Source organism: Anomaloglossus baeobatrachus, chromosome 4 (genome assembly GCF_048569485.1).
Source record: "Anomaloglossus baeobatrachus isolate aAnoBae1 chromosome 4, aAnoBae1.hap1, whole genome shotgun sequence".
NCBI classification, from domain to species: Eukaryota; Metazoa; Chordata; class Amphibia; order Anura; family Aromobatidae; genus Anomaloglossus; species Anomaloglossus baeobatrachus.
The window spans coordinates 627,267,996-627,290,750 of NC_134356.1; the positions used below are offsets into that span (position 1 = coordinate 627,267,996).

Here is a 22,755-nt window from a genome sequence, read left to right on the forward strand (position 1 = left end):
GCACGGGTCGGGCCCCGCGGGACATCCTGGACGTTGCCCACTGTCAGGAATCTGGGCGGCAGGTCCCGCGGTGTCTTGGCCTTGGGCGCTGCCTTACAGCAACAACCCGGCGCTACCTCAGCCAAGGTGTGGGGGATGGGCATAGGGGCTTTCCGCTGCTGGGCCTTCGGCTCGGAGCGGGTCATCAGCTCCGGCTCGGGGGACTTTTCAGGGGATGCCTCCGGTTCAGTCTTTGGGACCTTCCATGGCAACACCACCGGTCGACTACGGGCTCCGGCTACAGGTCGGCCCGCCTGGGCGGGGACGCTGGGTATTGCTACCGGTTGCGGTGGTAGCAGGCCTAATGGCGGGGTCACGGCCTCCGGGACGGGTGGCGAGGGAGGCAGCGGGGGGAGAGGGCTTGGACCGGGTCCCGCAGCCGCGATGACCGGCCCTTCCAGGGCATCGGGGCGTGGGTCACTCACCCTCCCTTCCTCCGCTTCCTCCTCGCGTCTCCGCACGGCTGCTATAACGTCCGCCATGTCGGTCTCCCACTCCTCCATGAGGAGCTGCATCTTGACCTGCAGCCGTTGGTAGAGCTGAGCGGTCCGGATCTCCACCCACGCCACGGTCCCAGGCGCGGGGGCTACGGTGTCGCGGGACGGCATCCACATGTTGCTGGCGGCTTTTCCCAGGAACAAGATGTCTGCAGAGTCCTGGCGTCCCTGCTTTTATAGCTGCGTTCACATGCAGCCAGCCGCCATCGCGTCCCCCTTAGCTCTTTCCGGCCCCTCCTCTCTCGGGGCGGGGTTTTGGCCTTCGCGCCTCTGCTACTCGAGAAGACGCTCGAGCGGGAACTTTTCGCGCCAAAGATGGCGGCTTCTGAAATTTTTCTGCCGGACACCTCCGCGGTAACAAGGCGCACCTCTACCAGACGGCAGAGCGGTAAGATCCTGTTCGTGACGCCAAGTTGTCGCGGGCGGGGAGGAGGGTGTCAGCACCGCACTCACCCCTCTGCTCGGGTCCGGCTGCTGCTGCTCAGTGGTGGCTCGAGCGGTGGGCCGGATCCCGGGGGTTCTCGAGTGGCGCTCCTCGCCCGTGAGTGAAAGGGGATTGGGTTTTTGGGATATTGTCTATTGTACGTGACGCCACCCACGGTTGTGGTGATTTGTTAGCACCACCGCTGCTCGGTGTGGGGATCCCGGGAGTGATGGTGTGAAGCAGCAAGTTGTTGTGTTGCCCCTCCGTGGGTAGGGGTTGGTGATCCCGGGGCCCAGTGATGAGGTGGGAGATGCAGGGCTTGGTGGGCGCAGGGACGCGGGGGCAGTGCTGTGCCTTGCGGCACTGTGGTACTCAGCCTGAGACGTTGACACAGTTCTCGGTAAAACACACGGCTGGAAAGACGGTTCCCACGGACGGCTGCACTTGCTTTCCCCAGTAGGTGACGGTGATGTCCCTTTTCCTGCACCTAATGTTGTTGATGGTCTCGATGGGTTCCCACCGGTAACCCGCTCCCCGGCTTCAAGCTGGACCGGAGGAGCTCTACTCTTTGCCCGCAGGCGCTGGCCCTTAGAAACTGGTGCCCTGGCGGTGGCGGTGTCTCTACTTTAATGGTTAGGCTGTTGCCTTCAATCGGGACTTGGTTGTCGGGAGACAGACGTCCCCTTCACTGACGGATTTGGCAAATTATGGCGACTCCTAGCCTTGCCGGGGTCCGAGAGGCCCCTGCCCTGGTGCTGACTGTCCTTTGTACACTGCTCCAGACCGCCGGGTCACCACCCGTCCGCGGTCCTTCCAGGAACTCCCGAGCAGTCACCCCTGCGGACAATCACCGCCGTCTGCTGACCTTGCTGTCTCAGTCCGGGGCACACACCCGGACCAGTTCAGGCTTTCTTACTGTCACTTTTACTCCTTTACTCCAGTTTTCTCCTTTGCTCCTCTACCACTTCACTTCCTTCTACTTTCACTTCCTTAACTGTTCTCCATGTTTACTCCTTCACCTCCCTAACTGATCTGCCTGGTTCTTCCCGCCTCCAGAGCTGTGAACTCCTCGGTGGGCGGAGCCGACCGCCTAGCCCACCCCCTGGTGTGAACATCAGCCTCTGGAGGAAGGCAACAAGGATTTTTGGGTTAGCTGGTGTGCCTAGCTTGGGTGTAGGGTGTGGTGGTGTGATGACCTGTGACCCCTGGCTTGCCCAGGGCGTCACATATAAATTCAGCGAGTGTCAGATGCTCCATTAGCCACAATCGGTGTTATCCATTTAACCCCAGAGATCTCTTAACTGTGGCATCTAAATGGTACACAAGGAAGGGTATTGGGACTCTTAGATTGCATATGTGTGGTCCCAATTTCAAGTAATGGCTTCAGAGTTTGCCAGCTATGGTGGTCTGTTAGGATGTTAGCAATATTTTAGAGAAATAAAATATATATACATTTTTTACTTTGTTATTTGCTATCTAGCACCTGAAGGGTTAACAAACCACCTGACAGCAGTTTTGAATTCTTTGAGGGTGCTGTTTTTAAAATGGTTTCAATTTTGGAATTGTCTAATATATCAGCCCATGAAAATCACTTCAAACCTAAATAGGTCTCGAAAAAATATAAACTTTGTAAATTTACTTAAAAAAATTAAAAAAAAATGTATTATGTACCTTACATCTTGAGGCTCTTAGGCCAGAGTTCACACATATGCCCATTAAGTGCAGACATCACATGTTCGTCCTAGACCCGGTCGATACATAGGGTCCTCCGTTTTCTTCCTTCCTTCTTTGTGGATCACAGTCCATTCTTTCAGACAAGACTACCCGGGTACAAGTCCTTGGACACAGGGCAAGGGGCAGAGTCCATGGGCAAAGAGCAGTGTCCATGGGTTAACAGGTCAGTGTCCATGAGGCAAAGGGCAGTGTGCAAAGTCCAGGGGCACGGACAGAGTCCATGATGGAGGGTATACAGCTCTCTCGCCGCCTGCAGTCCTGCAATCCAGTAGTGGGGTGCGCAACAGGCACAAAAACATTTTGAGAGGGGGGAAAAACAAAAACAAAACTCTGGCTGCTCCGTCACAACTTCAAAACGTCAGGGGGGCCAGATGTCCTGACCTTCCCCTCCACGAAGCGCTGAACAGTCCCATAGATTTGGGTGCAACAATCATGACTAGAGGGCTTTAGGAGCCGTCTTCTGATTGTAAACATTCTTTACGTTTCCTGTGGCCGACCTCATACTGACGTAGCCTTAGGGCGGCTTTGCACGTTGCAACATCGCACGTGCGATGTCGGTGGGGTCAAATCGAAAGTGACGCACATCTGGCGTCACTTTCGACATCGTAGTATGTAAATCCTAGATGATACGATTAACGAGCGCAAAAGCGTCGTTATCGTATCATCGGTGTAAGCTCCGACTTTTTCATAATTACGCTGCCGCGACAGGTACGATGTTGTTCCTCGTTCCTGCGGCAGCACACATCGCTGTGTGTGAAGCCGCAGGAGCGAGGAACATCGCCTTACCTGCCGCCAGCGGCTATACGGAAGGAAGAAGGTGGGCGGGATGTTTACATCCTGCTCATCTCCGCCCCTCCACTTTGATTGGCCGCCTGCCGTGTGACGTCGCTGTGACGTTGTACGATCCGCCCACTTAGGAAGGAGGCGGGACGCCAGCCACAGCGACGTCGCAGGACGGGTGAGTGCATGTGAAGCTGGCGTAGCGATAATGTTCGTTACGCCAGGAATTACAAGATATCGCTGCTGCGACGGGGGCGGGGACTATCGCGTGCGACATCGCAGCATTGGCTTGCGATGTCGCAACATGCAAAGCTCGCCTTAGACTCAGACACCTTCACACACACGCCCGAGTGGGGTCCCTGGGCCACATTCACCACAGCCAGGAGACTCGTCGCCTTCATGGCCCCAACTCAGGACTTCAGCACCGCGTTCCAGCCCTGGAGACCATCTTCCTTGATAAAGCGGACCTAGTCTTCCCAGGTAAGAGCTGGACCCTCCCACACCAACCCGGCATTCACGTACACTTTGGTGTCGGTTCCCTCCTCCTGGATGAAGGTCCAAATGATGGATTAGGTTATGCTGCTGCCGACTGCGCAGACACCCAGGAGCAACAATTGGGTTTGGACCTGGGCCACCCACTTCACATCAGCTAGATGCAGGCCAGGGGGCCTCTCGTCTTTATGGCTCCAGGGTAGGGGCTTTTGTGCCTTACGATCACTTATGGTCATCTTCGTCTGTGGTGGCCGGCCCATCGGGGCCACCCCTCAGCTTGAAAGGGGCTTATCAGTTCTAGGGCCACTTACTGTTGTCTTTGTCTGTGGTAGCATTGGGGCCACCTTTCCAACTCCCAGCTCCTTTGCAGCCAGGAAAGCCTGTAGCTTCCAGATGTGCTTGCCACAGCTGGGGAGATGTGGGTGCGTATTGGGGGTTGTCACTGCAACTGGCTGGTCTAGTAGCATGGCCCTACCTTTCATGGCCATCAGCTTGTACCAGAGCTGCAGTCTTCCCTGCTGCTCCTCCTTACCCTCTGTGGTCATTTTAGTGACACAGTCCTGCTAGCTGTCATGGCCGTGACCAATAAGGGCCCGCAGCCTGTACTAGTGGCCATCCCTAGCAAAAAATGGCTCCATCTCATTGTCTTTTTCCATCCTGCTCCGTGTCATACACAAAATTGGGGCCGACCTGTTTTGTTGTCGGGGGAGTCTCCACCTTCTGGCCCGCACCCTGCAGGGTGGGGTTCTTCCGTCTCTTCTGCCCATATGCTCCAGAGCTGCCACCCATTTCCTATCAGCTTTCTGGGAAGGGCGTGCTCTCTCTCTTTGGTACACCCACTGGAGGTGGTCACCACTAAACACGGGGTGTTTCTTAATCCACAACTTCAGAGCAACCAGAGTCTAACTTTGCACTCTTATACCACTGCACCAGCCACGCTGTCCTGCCATTTTTATTTCTGCTGCCATCAATAGTTTGTTAATCTTAGGCGTCTCCCCTGCAGCCTTATTTCCCAGGTTGTGGAGAAATAACCCTACTTGCAGCACTACTTGAAGGAGTGTGCCAGTCCTGGGCCATTCTCCTTCACTGAGGAGACTCTGGATGGGCAGCGGACTTTGGGGGAGTGCATTGCATTTACTTGCTGCTTCGGGTTGGTGCTTATCACTGTTTTTGCCAGTCATCGACGTAGCCAGGTAATCAGACCCACGACACCAGAGTTAGAGAACCAGATATGCTTACTTTTATTCTGCTCACCATTATGACAGACATGGCCTTTGTTCCTCTCTCTGTGGGGTAGTACTCTTTGTGCGGTCCCCCGTTATCATCTTGGACCGTATTCTCAATACTCTGGAGTCTGTGCCTCCTTCTCCCCTAATATTGTACACCTTCATCCTCTTCTGGGCCCCAATGGTTCTCTAGCCAGCTGTCTTTCTAAGCCTGTTGGGGTGAGCCGTAGGCTATGAACCTCTAGAGATTACCTCAGGGTTCCCAGACTGGCTCTAGCACTGAGGCCATGCTTTTTCACTTTGAATCCAGTTCATTGACTGACTTCCTCTGGTATCCCCCTCTTCTAGCCATCTGCCCGGCCCCTGCCACGTCTCTCTTTTCTATTTTCATCCTTTCTAACCTAACATGGCAATATATTCTAACCCTTCTGCAAGGATTCTCACAAATGGCACACTCTCTAAGCCCTTTAGAATAACGGAACAAGATGAGGGTGCCCATTGTCTCTGTAGCGCCCCTGAAACCATCAGGAGCTATAAGGAGCTGCATTCTGTCAGAGATGCAGGACTTATCCCCAGGGACCCAGAAGACCAATGCCGGTAACACCAAAGCACATATATAATCCCTGTTTTTCCCTTCCCCAAGGACTGGTGACAGGCGAGCGTTGGACCCAATGGATGGCCACCTAAGGGTGAAGCCGATCCAGTCCAGTCCAGGTCCAGATCCGAACCAGAGACAGGTGCAGGAGAAAGAAGCCACCAGGTTACCACACTGGCACTGGGACTAAGGGAACCAGTGGTGAGGACTAGCCTTCTTTGGGTTGCAGCCATAACAACGCTGTGAGTAAAGAAACCAGTTATACTGCAATCCCTTGTGAGGCCTACCTTCTTTCCGTGCCTAAAGCCTGGTTTACACGTTGCAATTTCGCATACAATATCGTATGCGATTTGCAACGCCCCCATCGTATGTGTGGCACGTTCAATTTGTTGAACGTGCCGCACAAACGAGTAACCCCCCGTCACACGTACTTACCTTCCACACGACCTCGATGTGGGCGGCGAACGTCCACTTCATGGAGTGGCAAGGGACGTTCGGCGTCACATCGACGTCACGCGGCAGCCAGCTAATAGAAGGGGCGGAGCTGAGCGGGACGTAAACATCCACCTCTTTCCTTCCGCATTGTGGGCCGGGAGCCGCAGGACGTAGGTAAGATCTGTTCATCGTTCCCGGGGTGTCACACACTGCAATGTGTGCTACCCCGGGTACGATGAACAATCTGACGTGCAATTCTAGAGAAAGGTACGATGTGTATGCGATGAACGTTTTAACGTTCAATCACAATCACACGTACCTGTCACACACTGCAATGTAACTTACGATGCCGGATGTGCGTCACTTACAACGTGACCCCTCCGACACATCGTAAGATACATTGCAGCGTGTAAAGCGGGCTTAACTCCATCACCTACCCCCTGCAGCCCGGCCTTACTTGCGGAGGGCCCGACATCCAGGCTGGCAATAACATCAGCGCCAGCGGTGAGAGAAAGTGCAGCGGTGGCTCCATCTACCTAGCCGCAACCCGCAAGTGGCATCACGACAAAACCTTTATTACTATTCCACTGTATATAACCCCTTTTAAGCGATCCCCAGGGTCACGGAACCGGTCAATGGCCACCCAGTGAACTGTCCCCGTAAATATACGGCCCGGGACTGAATACCCCATAGCCCTGGGGTGAGTCAGCTTTCTGGCGTCATGAACAGGATTGGACTAGACCCGTTAATACTGGGTGACGTGCCCCTTATGGACTGTTTTTGTGACTTGTGCAACTGCCGCTATTTTTTGTGTGAAAAATTGACTGTGCCACAGCAGTGGTGAAAAGGACGTGAAAAGTAAACCCTGCCCCCTGGGAGTGACCACCATATAAAAACGAAACTGGAAGCAGGGAGCCAGGAGGCCCTGCCACAGAATGCCTCCAGGAACGCTAATAGTAATACCATGGCGGCTCCAAAGGACCGGGAGAGTGAATCAGGCTGTCCAGGGGAACTGGACTGCGGAGAGGCTGGAAGCGGAGGTCCAGTGGCTGTGCTGGGCGATGCGGGTGCAGCAGCTCCGGCAGATTGCAGAATGGCAAGCGGAAATGATGCAAACGGTGGCGACTATGCGGGCCCATGAGAACCGGGCGCCACTTGCAGAGACGACACCAGGACCCTCCAAGACCTCTACAATTCAAACGCTTGCACCTTTCTTTAACCAGACCGTGCTGCTACCTGACCCAGCCAGACCAGAGCAGGCCGCTCCGCCTTCCCCAGCTGAGAAGGACCAGGCTGCACTGCCTTCCCCGGCCAGACCAGACCAGGCCGCACCACCTTCCCTAGCTGAGAAGGACCAGGCTGCACCACCTTCCCTGGCCAGACCAGACCAGGCCGCACCGCCTCCTGACCTAACTGCGACAGAACAGGCCGCACCTCCACCGGGAGCCATGGAGGAGGATGCCGCCCCCGCTGTCGACGACTAGGTACTAGGGGTGGATCCGATCCAGTCCACTAGACGACAACCAGGGAGGAGGGGTAAGACAGTCAGTAAGTGGAAGTGAAAGGAGATGGACGTAACCGTACTGACGGCAGAGTGTAACAGTGGCCTGTCAGGCTGCAGGCATTTGGTTGCCGAAGGAGTACGGTGGAGTACTCTCGAAACCATACCACTGACAGGGTACAGAGCCTTAGGTCAGGCAAACGCTCCCTGCAGACCTGATAAAATCTGTACAGTGAGGGGACCATCCAGGACCTCACTGACCGAAAAGTCTGGGGCACCAGAAGTGACGGGAGAACCAGGGACCGGAAAAGAGCACCGAACTCTACATGGTTCAAACTGCCCACCGTACGGACTAAAGACTGAAAGACTACCAGGAGAGGACCCCCAGACGCTCCAAGCCACATTGACCCACCAACCAGAGACAGGTGCAGGGGAAAGAAGCCACCAGGTTAACACACCGGCACTGGGACTAAGGGAACCAGTGGTGAGAACCAGCCTTCTTCGGGTTGCCAGCCATAATAACGCTGTGAGTAAAGAAACCAGTTACACTGCAATCCCTTGTGTGGCCTACCTTCTTTCCACGCCTAACTCAATCATCTACCCCTTGGGTCCCAGTCCTATTTGCGGAGGGCCCAACATCCAGGCTGGCAATAACATCAGCCCCAGCGGTGAAAGTGCAGCGGTGGCTCCATCTACCTAGCCGCAACCCGCAAATGGCGTCACCACAAAGCCTTTATTACTATTCCCCTGTATAAAATCTCTTTTAAGCGACCCTCAGAGTAACGGAATCAGGCAACGGCCACCCAGTGAACTGTCCCCGTAAATATATGGCCCAGGACCGAGTACCCCATAGCCCTGGGGTGACTCATCTCCTCTCTTATTTGCTTTGAAAAATTGAGCAGCTGGCCCAATCTATAAGAATGAATAAGATATAGCAGGCATAAATATAGGAGATTCATCTGATAAAATAGGACTTTATACTAATGAAATTATTAAAGCAATGGAAAAAGCGAGGGAATCTTTGGCAGCAGTCCAAGAATATTTGAAAGTTTTAGTAGTACATCGTTTTATAAGATTAATGAAAATAAATCTAAAATAAAAATAAAAAGACCTGTAAACCTTGAACAGTTAAATTATAAAATGAAAGGGTGTATGTGGCTGGTCCTGGGGACCTCTATATTCTCAGGTTATGTATTACATTGAAGCTTCCAGTAGTATTTAGACCCCCAAATTACAACCAACCTTTTGGTTTTCCTTGTTACAGCAATGCCCTTTTACTTTGGCTGATGCAGCATAAAGTAGAGAACGTTGAAAACGGTTCCACTATACAATGCAAATTGCCTGTAAAGAGTCTTGGAGACGATACTGCATTTCCTAAAGGACGCTTTTGTGACGCCCTGGACTATCTAGGTCATCCCAGGTAGTTATACACCACACCACCCCCCCTTCCAGTTAGGTAACACCAGCCAAACCAAAACCCTTGTCACCACCCTCCAGGTTTGATGTCCACACCAGAGGAGGAGGAGCCAGGCGGTTCACTCCGCCCACCGAGGAGTTCACAGGCCTGGAGGCGGGAACCTAAGTAGTCAAGTTCAAGTTGAAGTACACAGTAGTTTGGACGGTGAAGGAGGAAGGTTGAGTCCAGAAGCAGACCTGTACTCAGGCCTGCCAAAGACTGCTCCGGTGGCTGGGTTAGAGCCCAGTCACCATTGGCAAGGAGGCAGACGGTGGTGGCCGCCTGCAGGAGACCGGGAATACGACTGGTGGAACCGTAAGGGACCAGGACAGGGTAGTGGCCCGCCGGAACCGAACTGGGGAGCCAACTAGATACCGGAGCACCAGGCAGGGTACTCAGACCCAGTACAAAGCCCTGAACCGACAGGGCTGAGTCGAATCAACTGATTGCTGGCAGGACTTAAGGACCTACCCCACACAAGTCCCTTTAGAAGACAACACCCAACCATACCGGGTAACGCCACCGGCAAGGCATAGAGACCCAAAGGACCAGCGTCTGTGGGCAAACGGGCTCCTCCGGCAAATACCAGTCGGTCAGCGGACTACCGGTGCCTAGGCACAGGAGTCAGAATATTTACATAGAGGTGCAGGAGAAAGGTGGAGACCACCAACTTAATCTGAAAGAAGCTGCAGCCAGCTGCGGGCCCCGTTCATCACTCCGTTTGGGTTACCAGCGACTCCAGTGTCTTGTGTCAGAGTGAGTACACCAGTGCCATCAGGCACCGCACCGCACCGCGACACTTCACCCTGCACCCCGACCCTCTCCTACTGGGCCCCGGGACCAACAACCCCTACCCACGGAGGGGTCAACACCTAGCTGCGCCATTACACCACTCCCGGGATCCCCGCACCTTCACCGCAGCGGTGGTGTCCATAATCACCACAACCCGTGTGTGGCGTCATGAACTGTCATTCCAAATCAAACACTCAAATCCCCGCGTGTAGCGCCAACTCCTTTGCAGAGCGACGTGACCCCGGGTCCATGAGAAGCTCGAGCCACCACCCACAGTACGAACACGGATCTGAGCGGCTCGGCGGTCGCAGCCGAGCCCACGGGGCGGTACACATCACACGCAGTGACATCGCTAGCAATGTCGCTTGTGAAAGCACCCGCCCCCGTCGTTTGTGCGTCACGGGCAAATCGCTGCTCGTGGCGCACAATATCGCTTGGAAGCGTCACACATACATACCTTCCTAGCGACATCTCTGTGGCCGGCGAACAACCTCTTTTTTAAGGGGGAGGTCCGTGCGCCGTCACAGCGCCGTCACACAGCGGCCCGCCAATAGAAGCGGAGGGGTGGAGACCAGCCGCATTAACGACACGCCCACCTCGTTGCCAAAGGACGCAGGAACGCTGTTGTTTGTCGTTCCCGGGGTGTCACACGTAGCGATCTGTGCTGCCTCAGGAACGACGAACAACCTGCGTCCAGAACAAGGAACGACAATTGGGAAATGACCGACGTGTCAACGATCAACGATTAGGTGAGTATTTCTGATCGTTAACACTCGCTCATAGGTGTCACAAGCAACGACGTCGCTAACGACGCCGGATGTGTGTCACGAATTCCGTGACCCCGACAACATATCGTTAGCGATATCGTTGCGTGTAAAGCCTCCTTTAGAGTCAAGCAGTCCAGTCGCCCTCTTTGCTTGAGTGACATCCCGGATCTGGTGGCCCCCGGCACATGGACAGTGAAAAGAGATGTATTGGCCCTTGATTTCATCTGGCATGTGTATAATGCCATTGCAGTTTGTATCACAGATTTTGGAGCGTTAAACAAGCCAGGTGGGGAAAAGGTCAGTGCAAATGAATGAATGCAAGAGAATTAATGTGATTACATTTTTCTGAAGGTTCTTACCAATTCTTCCATATTCCTCAGAATCAGAAGAGTTGACCCTTTTTGAATGCAGTCATCTTTAGCGTTGTCCCAGGGTAAGGTATCCTTAGAGAAGTAGTAACAGAAAACACCTATTGACTTCCATCCAGGGGGGCAAGTTCTGCACAAGATCTCTGAGTGGGAGAAAGGTAAAATATAACAAATGATGTTGAATAACCCACTGAGGATGACAAACAGCTTAAATACAATACTGTTTTTGGAAATTGTTATTAAAAAAGTGATCTAGATTTACTATTGTTTTAGGAAAAACAGTGGTCTGATTAAAGGGCACCTGTCAGGTGCAATATGCAGCCAGAACCACGAGCAGTTCTGGTGGCATATTGCTAATCCCTGCCACTGTCCCTGTATACACTAGCATAGATTTAGGGATCTTTAGAAAAAGTATTTCTAAAGATCTTTTATCGTATACTAATGAGCGAGGGGACTAATCCACTGGGCAATAGTTCCCCTGGCTAGTTGGCTCCATTAGCATATTAGTACGCCCCTGTGGGTGTGCTAACATGCTAATGAATGCACAGTGTCATACGATGATCTCACTCACCTCTAGACTGCCATCACCGCCCGAAGCTGGATTTCGATTCAGTGCGCATGACCCCAGATTTTCGGGCATGCGCACTACTACAGTTTGAAGCCAGGATGCGTAACAGTTTGAAGCCAGGACGCTTACACCCAACTTCATAGTGCGCATGACCGAAAGTCGGAGATCATGCGCACTGAACCGAAATCCAGCTTCGGGTGGCGATGGCAGTGGAGAGGTAAGTGAGATAATCCTCTGACGCTGTACATTCATTAGCATGATAGCATACCCACAGGGGCATGCTAATGTGACGCCCTGGGCAAGCCAGGGGTCACAGGTCATCACACCACCACACCCTACATCCCAGTTAGGAACACCAAAGCTACTAAAATCCTTGTTGCCTTCCTCCAGGGGCTGATGTTCACACCAGGGGGTGGGCCAGGCGGTTGGCTCCGCCCACCGAGGAGTACACAGCCCTGGAGGCAGGAAGAACCAGGCAGTCTAGTTAGGGGAGTGAAGGAGGAAACAACAGAGTCAGCTCAGGGAAGAGCTAGAGTGAGGAAGGAGTAAACAGCTAAGTGAAAGTGAAGTGGTAGTGGAGCAAAGAAGAAAAGGAGTAAAAGTGACCGTAGAAAGACCTGAAGTTAGTCCAGCTAAGTGCAGGACAGGTCAGCAACAGCGGTGATCGTCTGGAGGGGGACTGCTCGGAGGTTGCTGGAAGGACCGCGGACGGGTAGTGGCCCGGCGGTCTGGAGCAGTATACGAAGGACAGTCAGCACCAGGGCAGGGGCCTCTCGGACCCCGGCAAGGCTAGGAGTCGCCATAATTTGCCGAATCCGTCAGTGAAGGGGACGTCGATCCCCCAACAACCAAGTCCCGACTGAAGGCAAAAGTCCAACCATTAAGGAGGAACACCGCCACCGCCAGGGCACCAGTTCCTCAGGGCCAGCGTCTGCGGGCAAAGTAGGGCTCCTCCGGCCCATATCCAAGCCGGGGAGCGGGTTACCGGTGGGAACCCATCGCTGCCAACACAGAAACACTAGGTGCAGGTCAAAGGGACATCACCGTTACCTACTGGGAGAGCAAGTGCAGCCGTCCGTGGGAACCGTCTTTCCAGCCGTGTGGTTTACCGTAAAACTGTGTCAACGTCTCAGGCTGAGTGAGTACCACAGTGCCGCAAGGCACAGCGCTGCCCCCGCGTCCCAGCACCCACCAGGCCCTGCACCTTCCACACCATCACTGGGCCCCGGGATCACCAACCCCTACCCACGGAGGGGCAACACAACACCTGGCTGCTCCGCATCACCACTCCCGGGATCCCCATATTGAGCAGCGGTGGTGCTACAAATCACCACAACCGTGGGTGGCGTCACGGACAATAAACCATCCCCACACCCAACAACCCCCTTTCACTCACGGGCGAGGAGCGCCGCTAGAGTCCCCGGGATCCAGCCCACCACTCGAGCCACCGAGCAGCAGCAGGCCGCAGCAGCCGCGGCAGCTGGACCCGAGCAGCAGTGGAAGAGCGCGGCGTCCCCTCCTCCGCCTGCGACAACTTGGCGTCACGAACAGGATCTTACCGCTCTGCCGTTGGGTAGAGGTGCGCCTTGTGACCGCCGGAGGTATCCGGCTGAAAATTTCCAGAAGTCGCCATCTTTGGCTCGAAAAGTTCCCGCTCGAGCGTCTTCTCGAGTAGCAGAGGCGCGAAGGCCAAAACTCCGCCCCAATAGAGGAGTGGCCGGAAAGAAGCTAAGGGGGACGCGATGGCGGCTGGCGGCATGTAACCGCAGCTATAAAAGCAGGGACGCCAGGACTCTGCAGTCACTCCGTTCCTGGAAGAAGAAGTCGCTATGTGGATGCCGTCCCGAAACACCGTGGCCCCCGCGCCGGGAACCGCAGCGTGGGTGGAAATCTGGACCGCACAGCTCCACCTAAGGCTGCAGGTCAAGATGCAGCTCCTCTTGGAGGAGTGGGAGACCGACATGGCGGACGTTATAGCCACCGTGCGGAGACGCGAGGAGGAGGCGGAGGAAGGGAGGGTGAGTGACCCACGCCCCTATGTCCCCGAGGGACCGGTCGCTGCGGCTGCGGGACCCGGTCCAAGCCCTCTCCCTCCACTGCCTTCTTCGCCACCCGTCTCGGAGGCCGTGACCCCGCCACTAGGCCCGCTGCCACCGCAACTGGTAGCGATACCCAGCATGCCCGCCCCGGCGGGCCGACCTGTAGCCGGAGCCCGTAGCAAGCTGGAGGTGTTGCCGTGGAAGGCCCCGAAGTCTGCACCGGAGGCAGCCCCTGAAAAGTTCCCCAAGCCGGAGCCGATGACCCGTTCCGAGCCGAAGGCCAAGCCGCGGAAAGCCCCTGTGCCCATCCCCCACACCTCGGCTGAGGTAGCGCCGGGTTGTTGCTGTAAGGCAGCGCCCAAGGCCAAGACACCGCGGGACCTGCCCCCCAGATTCCTGACAGTGGGCAACGTTCAGGATGTCCCGCGGGGCCCGACCCGTGCGCCGGAGCTCGCAGCAGCGCCGTATTGGGACAGGGAGCCGGTACCGCTGGGCCTGGAGATCGGAGAGAGGGAGAGGAAGAAGGCCGAGCTGGTGGCCCGAGCTATCCGGGAAAAGGAGAATCTCCGCCAGGCCACGTTCCGTGTCCGGGGTCCGCTGTACGAGGGGCAGGTGAGGCGGTTTGATGTCCGTCGGGGCTACGGGTTTATCTATGAACCGGGCCTGGAGGCCAAGGTGTTTGTAGCCCGGCGGGATGTGAATGCCCACCTGCCTGAAGAGCATCCCGGCCGCAACCTAATGCCGGGAGACATTGTCCAGTATACCCGGCACTGCGGAGAGAGGGGGTGGTTTGCCCTAGATGCCAAACTGCGGGGCAGCCAGGAGAGCAGAGTGAGTCCTGCACCCCCTCCCTCGGATGAAGCCGAAGAACCGGAGTAGGGCAGCGGAGCACCGTTGTCCAGTCCCCGTTGGGACCACCTTTGTGTTTGTTGAAAAAGTTTGAAAGTGTTGAAAATGATAAGCAAGATGATAACCGAAGTTTAACCAGATTCACAGTGATTGAACCGGCCGGAGCCGGAACCGTTGTCCCCGTGGGGACCGTTTAAAAAGTTGTTTTGCATGGGAACTATCCATGGACAAGCCCGTGAACTTGCAGGGCAACCACAAACGTTAAGTGGCTTGTAAATATGTTGTTTTACCGTACCGTTTTCCGCAGCTGCCGCCTCCGGAGAGGCAGGTTGGAGGGAGGGCCCTCAGCAGAGCAGGCTGGGGCCCAGCCACCAAAGGAACCGGTGGCTACCCTCTGGAGGGGAAGGACAGATCCTGCTCGGGTGACTTGTGCTGGACTGTGGGTCAAGGGGTGCTGCCTGGGTTTTAGGGGCAGCATCAGGGCCAGGTTGCTTGGGTGGGAGAGAGCGGAAACCGTACCCGTAAAACCGTTTAGTAACATTTAAGAAATGTGCCTCCCGTTGTGGGATGATGTTATGCTTTACATGTTATCTTTTTACATTTTACAGAAAATAAAACCGGTGTTGGACGGGCAGCCCGCGGACGGTCTGCATTTTGCTAAGGGGGAATGTGACGCCCTGGGCAAGCCAGGGGTCACAGGTCATCACACCACCACACCCTACATCCCAGTTAGGAACACCAAAGCTACTAAAATCCTTGTTGCCTTCCTCCAGGGGCTGATGTTCACACCAGGGGGTGGGCCAGGCGGTTGGCTCCGCCCACCGAGGAGTACACAGCCCTGGAGGCAGGAAGAACCAGGCAGTCTAGTTAGGGGAGTGAAGGAGGAAACAACAGAGTCAGCTCAGGGAAGAGCTAGAGTGAGGAAGAAGTAAACAGCTAAGTGAAAGTGAAGTGGTAGTGGAGCAAAGAATAAAAGGAGTAAAAGTGACCGTAGAAAGACCTGAAGTTAGTCCAGCTAAGTGTAGGACAGGTCAGCAAGGTCAGCAACAGCGGTGATCGTCTGGAGGGGGACTGTTCGGAGGTTGCTGGAAGGACCGCGGACGGGTAGTGGCCCGGCGGTCTGGAGCAGTATACGAAGGACAGTCAGCACCAGGGCAGGGGCCTCTCGGACCCCGGCAAGGCTAGGAGTCGCCATAATTTGCCGAATCCGTCAGTGAAGGGGACGTCGATCCCCCAACAACCAAGTCCCGACTGAAGGCAAAAGTCCAACCATTAAGGAGGAACACCGCCACCGCCAGGGCACCAGTTCCTCAGGGCCAGCATCTGCGGGCAAAGTAGGGCTCCTCCCGCCCATATCCAAGCCGGGGAGCGGGTTACCGGTGGGAACCCATCGCTACCAACACAGAAACACTTGGTGCAGGTCAAAGGGACATCACCGTTACCTACTGGGAGAGCAAGTGCAGCCGTCCGTGGGAACCGTCTTTCCAGCCGTGTGGTTTACCGTAAAACTGTGTCAACGTCTCAGGCTGAGTGAGTACCACAGTGCCGCAAGGCACAGCGCTGCCCCCGCGTCCCTGCGCCCACCAGACCCTGCACGTTCCACACCATCACTGGGCCCCGGGATCACCAACCCCTACCCACGGAGGGGCAACACAACACCTGGCTGCTCCGCATCACCACTCCCGGGATCCCCATATTGAGCAGCGGTGGTGCTACAAATCACCACAACCGTGGGTGGCGTCACGGACAATAAACCATCCCAACACCCAACAACCCCCTTTCACTCACGGGCGAGGAGCGCCGCTAGAGTCCCCGGGATCCGGCCCACCGCTCGAGCCACCAAGCAGCAGCAGGCCGCAGCAGCCGCGGCAGCCGGACCCGAGCAGCAGTGGGAGAGCGCGGCGTCCCCTTCTCCGCCCGCGACACTAACATGCTAATGGAGCAGACTAGCAAGGGAATTAACGCCTTTGGGACTAGTCCCCTCACTCATTAGCATAAGATAAAAGATCTTTAGAAATACTTTTCTAAAGATCTCTTTATCTATGCTACCAGGTGCAGGGACGGTTAGGCAGGGATTAGCAGTATGCACCCAAAACTGCTTGTGGGTCTGGCTGCACATTAGACCCGAGAGGCATTGTTAGTTTAAACAAACTAATTGCGGGGATCCTCCCCAGTAGCATTATCATGACTATTAATGTGATGCCCTGGCAAAACCAGGTAGTCACAGTTAGGCCCCCGCATTACACCTTCCCTCATTAGGACACATACAGCCAACCAGAAAACCCTAGTCACCCCTACCTTAGGGAAAGATAGACACACCAGTGGGCGTGACCAAGCGGTTGGGACACGCCCACCCAGGGGTCCAGACAGTCCAGGGTGGGAAAAACAGTTAGTTAAGCTGAGAGTGGAGTTTGGAGAGGAGTGTGGGCTGGAGCTAAGTGTAGCTCCAGCAGTGAAGTTCAAGTTGAACGGTACCAGGGTAGGAGCCCTGGTGCCACTGGCTAGGAGGCAGACGGTTGTCTCCGTCAGCAGGAGACGGGAAGACGGCTCGGTGGAACCGAGGTGGACTGGGACAGGGTTGTAGCCCGCCAGTACCGACACGGGGAACCAACCCGGAAAACGGAGCACAAAGGGGGGTACTCGGACCCTGAAGCCAGAACCAGAACCAACTGGAGCTGGTTAATTAACCGATTGAGGCCAGGAATAGAGGTCCTGTCCCACCCAAAGTCCCTCATAGAAGACAACAGCCCACCGATTGGGGATAAGAGGTCACCGCCAAGGCCCATAGATACCACGGGCCAGCTCCTGCGGGCACAGCTCCCTAGGCCAAATCCAGCCGGGAGCGGACTCCTGAGTTTCACACTAGGAAAGTCCACCTTACACACAGCAGTGCAGGAAAAGGATAGAGACCACCCGCCGGGTGGGGGACCAGAACGCAACCGGCCGCAGCACCAGCCACCATCACCTTGGTTTACCAGAGACTTGTGTGTTCTACTAACAGTGAGTACACCACACACCGTGGGTGGCTTCACGAACTTAATACGGCCCAGCCCGTACATATACGTCCCCCCATTTATTCAGCGTGTCCGCGAGACCCCCGGGTCCGGAGACCCTCGAGCCACCACCCCTGAAGGCCTGGATCCGAGCAGCGGCGGCTGCTGGCAAGGGGGCGGCACATTAACTTAAAAGGATAAGGTCTAAAATGTTATTTGTCAACTGTCCGATAAGAAATAGACAAGTGATTTACTCTTAAAAATCGACCCGCCAAAGTATTCCCTGTTAGGCCCCCTTCACACATCCGTGCAGAAAAGGAAAGTGTGTGTTGTCGCGGGCGGCCGGGTGCTGCGCTCGCTAACGCTCGGGTCCGGCGCTGCTGCTGCTGCTCGGTGGCTCGAGCGGTGGGCCGGATCCGGGGACCCGAGCGGCGCTTCTCGCCCATGAGTGAAAAGGGGGTGGTTTGTTTGGGGATTTAGTCCGTGACGCCACCCACGGGTTGTGGTGAAGGTGGGCACCACCGCTGCTGGTGACGGGGATCCCGGGAGTGATGATAGGGAGCAGCTGGGATGTTGCTTTCCCCCTCCGTGGGTAGGGGTTGGTGGTCCCGGGGCCTGGTGGTGTGACGGGGTGGCAGGGTCGGTGAGGTGCAGGGTTGCAGGGACAGCGCGGCGCGGTGCCGGATGGCACGGGTATACTCACTCAGCAAGAGATGCACAAAGTCTCCGGTAAACAAAACGGCTGGATGGATGGGTCCCACAGCCGGCTGCAGTGTCTCTCCCCGGACAGGTGATGGTGGCTGTCTCTCCCTGCACCTTTGTGTACTGTTTTGACTTCAATGGCTTCCCAACGGTAGTCCGCTCCCCGGTGTATAGATACCGGAGGAGCCCGTTTTGCCCGCAGGTGCTGGCCCTTGGATTTCTAGCCGGTGGCGGTGGCTGTATATCCTGACGGTGGGAGCGGTTGCCTTCAATCGGGACTTGGTTGTTAGGGAACCCCGGGGGTTCCTGTCACATTCGGATTTGACTGTTGACGGCGGCTCCAAGCCTGGTCAGGGTCCGATGGCCATGCCTGGTTGTGCTTAGCTTCACTCCGTTCCCCGGTCCAGTACCAGTGGGCCACCACCAAGCCCCGGTCCTTACGGCTCTGCGGAGCTCCACCAACTGCTGTAGACGGCCACCACCGTCTGCCAACCTTGCTGTCAGTGCCTGGGCTCCGACCCAGACACTTCAAGTGTTTACTCCTCTCATTTTCACCTCCAAGACTGAACTGTCACTTTGCCCGCCTCCAGGCCTGTGAACTCCTCGGTGGGTGGGGCCAACTGCCTGGCTCCGCCCCACCTGGTGTGGACATCAGACCCTGGAGGGAGGCAACAAGGATTTTGTGTCTGACTAATGTAACTGTCTTGGGGGTGAGGGTGTGTGTGTGTGTTTTGTCTGTGGCTACCTGGCTAGTCCAGGGTGCCACAGTGTCCCTGGTGCTGTCCGTGTGCTATCCATGTGACAACCAGATAGCATACGTACAGCATGAACTTGTATACTTACCTGTTACACTTGCTTCCGGGTCTGCAGTCAATGCAGTGAATATTCATGACACATAATGAGCAGGACCAAGAAGCAACAGCAACATCGGAGAGGTAAGTATAAAAATCCATTTAACTTCAGTGAGGTGTCCTCCGGTACGTGTTACACTGATGTCTCACGGATCACATCAGTGTGCGGTCCGTGCTACATCTGTGCTGCTGGACAAAAACGGACATGTCACCGTGTGGAGCACACAGACACCTGTGTGCTCCACATGGACCACATCAAAACACAGACGTGTGAACAAAACTATTGAAATTAATGGGTCTACATGTGTCCATGTCTCCGGTACATGTGGAAACAGACACCACACGTCCATAAACACGGTGTGTGAAGGGGATTTTCAGCTGAGAGTACATGTCCTGTAATTATCTATTAGAATGGATCCTGTAGAGAGATCCATTTGCAAAAAAAAGGTCTGCAAACACAACTTTTTGTCCATTTTTAAATAACTGATGTCTGACGGATCCTTTTTTTTAACATTAGAGTCTATGGAGGATGGATCCATTAACAGATTGCTATATAGTCATCAGTTATTCTTACATTTTAAAGGATCCGTTGTTTTTTTTTACAGGATCCGTTACAAATGGAAGATAAAGAGCAATCTATTAACGGATCTGTTCTCCATAGAATCCAATGTTAAAAAACGAATCCGGGAAAAATCATTTTCCCAACAGATCTCTGCAGGATCCGTTCTTAGGCTCGAGTCACACTTGTGAGTGCCTCGCGTGTAACTCACGCGAGTCTCTCATTGAATCAACTGACATGGCCGCACACTTTGCTGACAGGAGCGGGTCAGTTGCATGTATCTCTATGCAGCTGAGACGCTCCTGTCCAGAGAGTGTGCGGCTGTGCCGGGTGATTCAATGAGAGACTCGCGCGAGTTACACGCGAGGCACTCACAAGTGTGACTCCAGCCTAATGGATGAATACAGGAAGTGTGAACTCAGTCTGACTTTGGTGGTTTAGTCTAAAGCTGATAAAGGATTAGCAAAACTTGATATATAGACGATTACATTTTTGGTGCACTCTCATTTTTACGTCACTTACCCATTGTTTTGTTAATATTTTTGGTTTCCTGGAGAAAGTTTAGTTTTACGTTTTCTGTAACAAAGAATTATTATGTTTAGTAAGTAATTAACTAACTTAGCAGTTACATTGTGAGCTGAAAATGATCAAGGAAATTGCTAAAAACAGGACCATTCCAACCATTTCACTTTTTATTTTTTTTTATTTAGCCAAAAAAGCCAACAATCTGTTAAAAATGGTAATGTTTCCATCATTTTTTATCATTCGTATATCATTAACATGTCTGTCTATGCATCCTGTAATTTTCAAAATTCCATGATGATGTTCTCTTTTTGTTGTTGTATTTTCAATGTTCGTGTATGAAACAAATTATCAAAAATATTTTTTATCCCTCAAACATAAGCATTTAAGTAAAAAAAAAAAAGGTAGGCAACTCTTTGAAATCTAGTAATGCAAAACAATCCACAATAAAAGGTATCAAAGCAGGGGCGTAACGACCGCGGTCGCAGAGGTCGCCACTGCGACCGGGCCCGCGGGATTAAAGGGGCCCGGCAGCCGCTCTGCAGAGCTGGCTGCCGGGCCCCTATGTGTAGTGCCGCTGTGTAGTGGCCGACTGCGCGACTGTTAGGGGGCCGGCCTGTGAGTCAGGGGAGCCCGGTGTCAGCAGGGGGCATAGGGGCCCCTGACCTGGAGAGGCCACCAGGCGTTCCTGACCTGCAGCAGAGCAGGACTGCTCCTGCACGGCAGACGGAATCCATCCTGCAGGACCTGCGATGATGTCATGCCCATGTGACTGTGGGAGGAGACACAGGATGCCGGGGAGAAAGCAGGAGACGATACTTTGGACACATGACTGGTAATGAGAAAAGAGGAAACATGAGGGGGAGGGGGGCTGCAGGGTGAGTGCAGACTGCGACAGAAGCATGTGAAGGGGTGCAGAGTGTTTGAGAGGGGTAATTTGGGGTACAGGCAGGGTGAGTTATGTGGGGCAGGGTGTGTGACATATGGGGGTGTAGTGTGTGTGTGAGTGATATGGAGGGATGCAGGCTGTATGGGGAGCAGGGTGTGTGACATATGGGGGCAGGGGCGTAACTACCGCGGTCGCAGGGGTCGGAAGGAGAAGAGAGGTATTGTACTTGTTTTTTGTTATTTTGCTGGCTCCATGACACGTAGAGGCCCCGGGGGAAGCTGGCTGCATGACACATAGAGGCCCTTGGGGGGGGGGGGGGGCTGGCTGCATGACACCTGGTGGGACTGGCTGCATGACACATGGAGGCCTGGGGGGGCTGGTTGCATGACACATAGAGGCCTGGGGGTCTGGCTGCATGACACCTGGTGGGACTGGCTGCATGACACATGGAGGCCTGGGGGGGCTGGTTGCATGACACATGGAGGCCTGGGGGGCTGGCTGCATGACACATAGAGGCCTGGGGGTCTGGCTGCATGACACCTGGTGGGGCTGGCTGCATGACACATAGAGGCCTGGGGGTCTGGCTGCATGACACCTGGTGGGGCTGGCTGCATGACACATAGAGGCCCTGGGGGGGCTCGCTGCATGACACCTGGTGGGGCTGGCTGCATGACACATAGAGGCCTGGGGGTCTGGCTGCATGACACCTGGTGGGACTGGCTGCATGACACATGGAGGCCTGGGGGGGCTGGTTGCATGACACATGGAGGCCTGGGGGGCTGGCTGCATGACACATAGAGGCCTGGGGGTCTGGCTGCATGACACCTGGTGGGGCTGGCTGCATGACACATAGAGGCCTGGGGGTCTGGCTGCATGACACCTGGTGGGGCTGGCTGCATGACACATAGAGGCCCTGGGGGGGCTCGCTGCATGACACCTGGTGGGGCTGGCTGCATGACACATAGAGGCCCTGGGGGGGCTGGCTGCATGACACATGGAGGCCTGGGGGGCTGGCTGCATGACACCTGGAGGCCTGGGGGGCTGGCTGCATGACACCTGGTGGGGCTGGCTGCATGACACATAGAGGCCTGTGGGGCTGGCTGCATGACACATGGAGGCCTGGGGGGCTGGCTGCATGACACATGGAGGCCTGGGGGTCTGGCTGCATGACACCTGGTGGGGCTGGCTGCATGACACATAGAGGCCCTGTGGGGGCTGGCTGCATGACACCTGGTGGGGCTGGCTGCATGACACATAGAGGCCCTGGGGGGGCTGGCTGCATGACACATGGAGGCCTGGGGGGCTGGCTGCATGACACCTGGTGGGGCTGGGGGGCTGGGCTAGCAGCATGACACGTAGAGGCCCCGGGGCAAGCTGGCTGCATGACACGTGGAGGCCTGGGGGGCTGGCTGCATGATACATGGAGGCCTGGGGGTGCTGGCTGCATGATACATGGAGTTCTATGGGACTGCATAATAAACATGAAGGACACCTTATACATGGACTATAGGGGTGCATTATACATGGAGGAGTATGGGGCTGCATAATACAATATGATTCATGGGGCTGCATTATAATACATATAGGACTATGGGGGCTACATTATAATATATGGAGGACTATGGAGGCTAGTTTATACATGGTCTGTGGGGGTGCATTATAAAACAGGGAGGACTA

General features: G+C 55.0%; 1 protein-coding gene across 3 annotated transcripts in view; it reads right to left on the bottom strand.

Moving 5' to 3' along the window:
* The window catches only part of LOC142301941 (CD209 antigen-like protein A), a 161,514-nt gene that overhangs the window by 34,473 nt on the left and 104,286 nt on the right, over positions 1-22,755 (bottom strand). For all 3 annotated transcript variants that reach the window (XM_075342999.1, XM_075343000.1, XM_075343001.1), the window contains exons 9-10: positions 20,190-20,243; positions 11,098-11,249 (exon numbers count right to left, since the gene is read on the bottom strand). In XM_075342999.1, the coding sequence (XP_075199114.1) occupies positions 11,098-11,249; positions 20,190-20,243 (206 nt within the window). The remainder of the gene's footprint in view (positions 1-11,097; positions 11,250-20,189; positions 20,244-22,755) is intronic.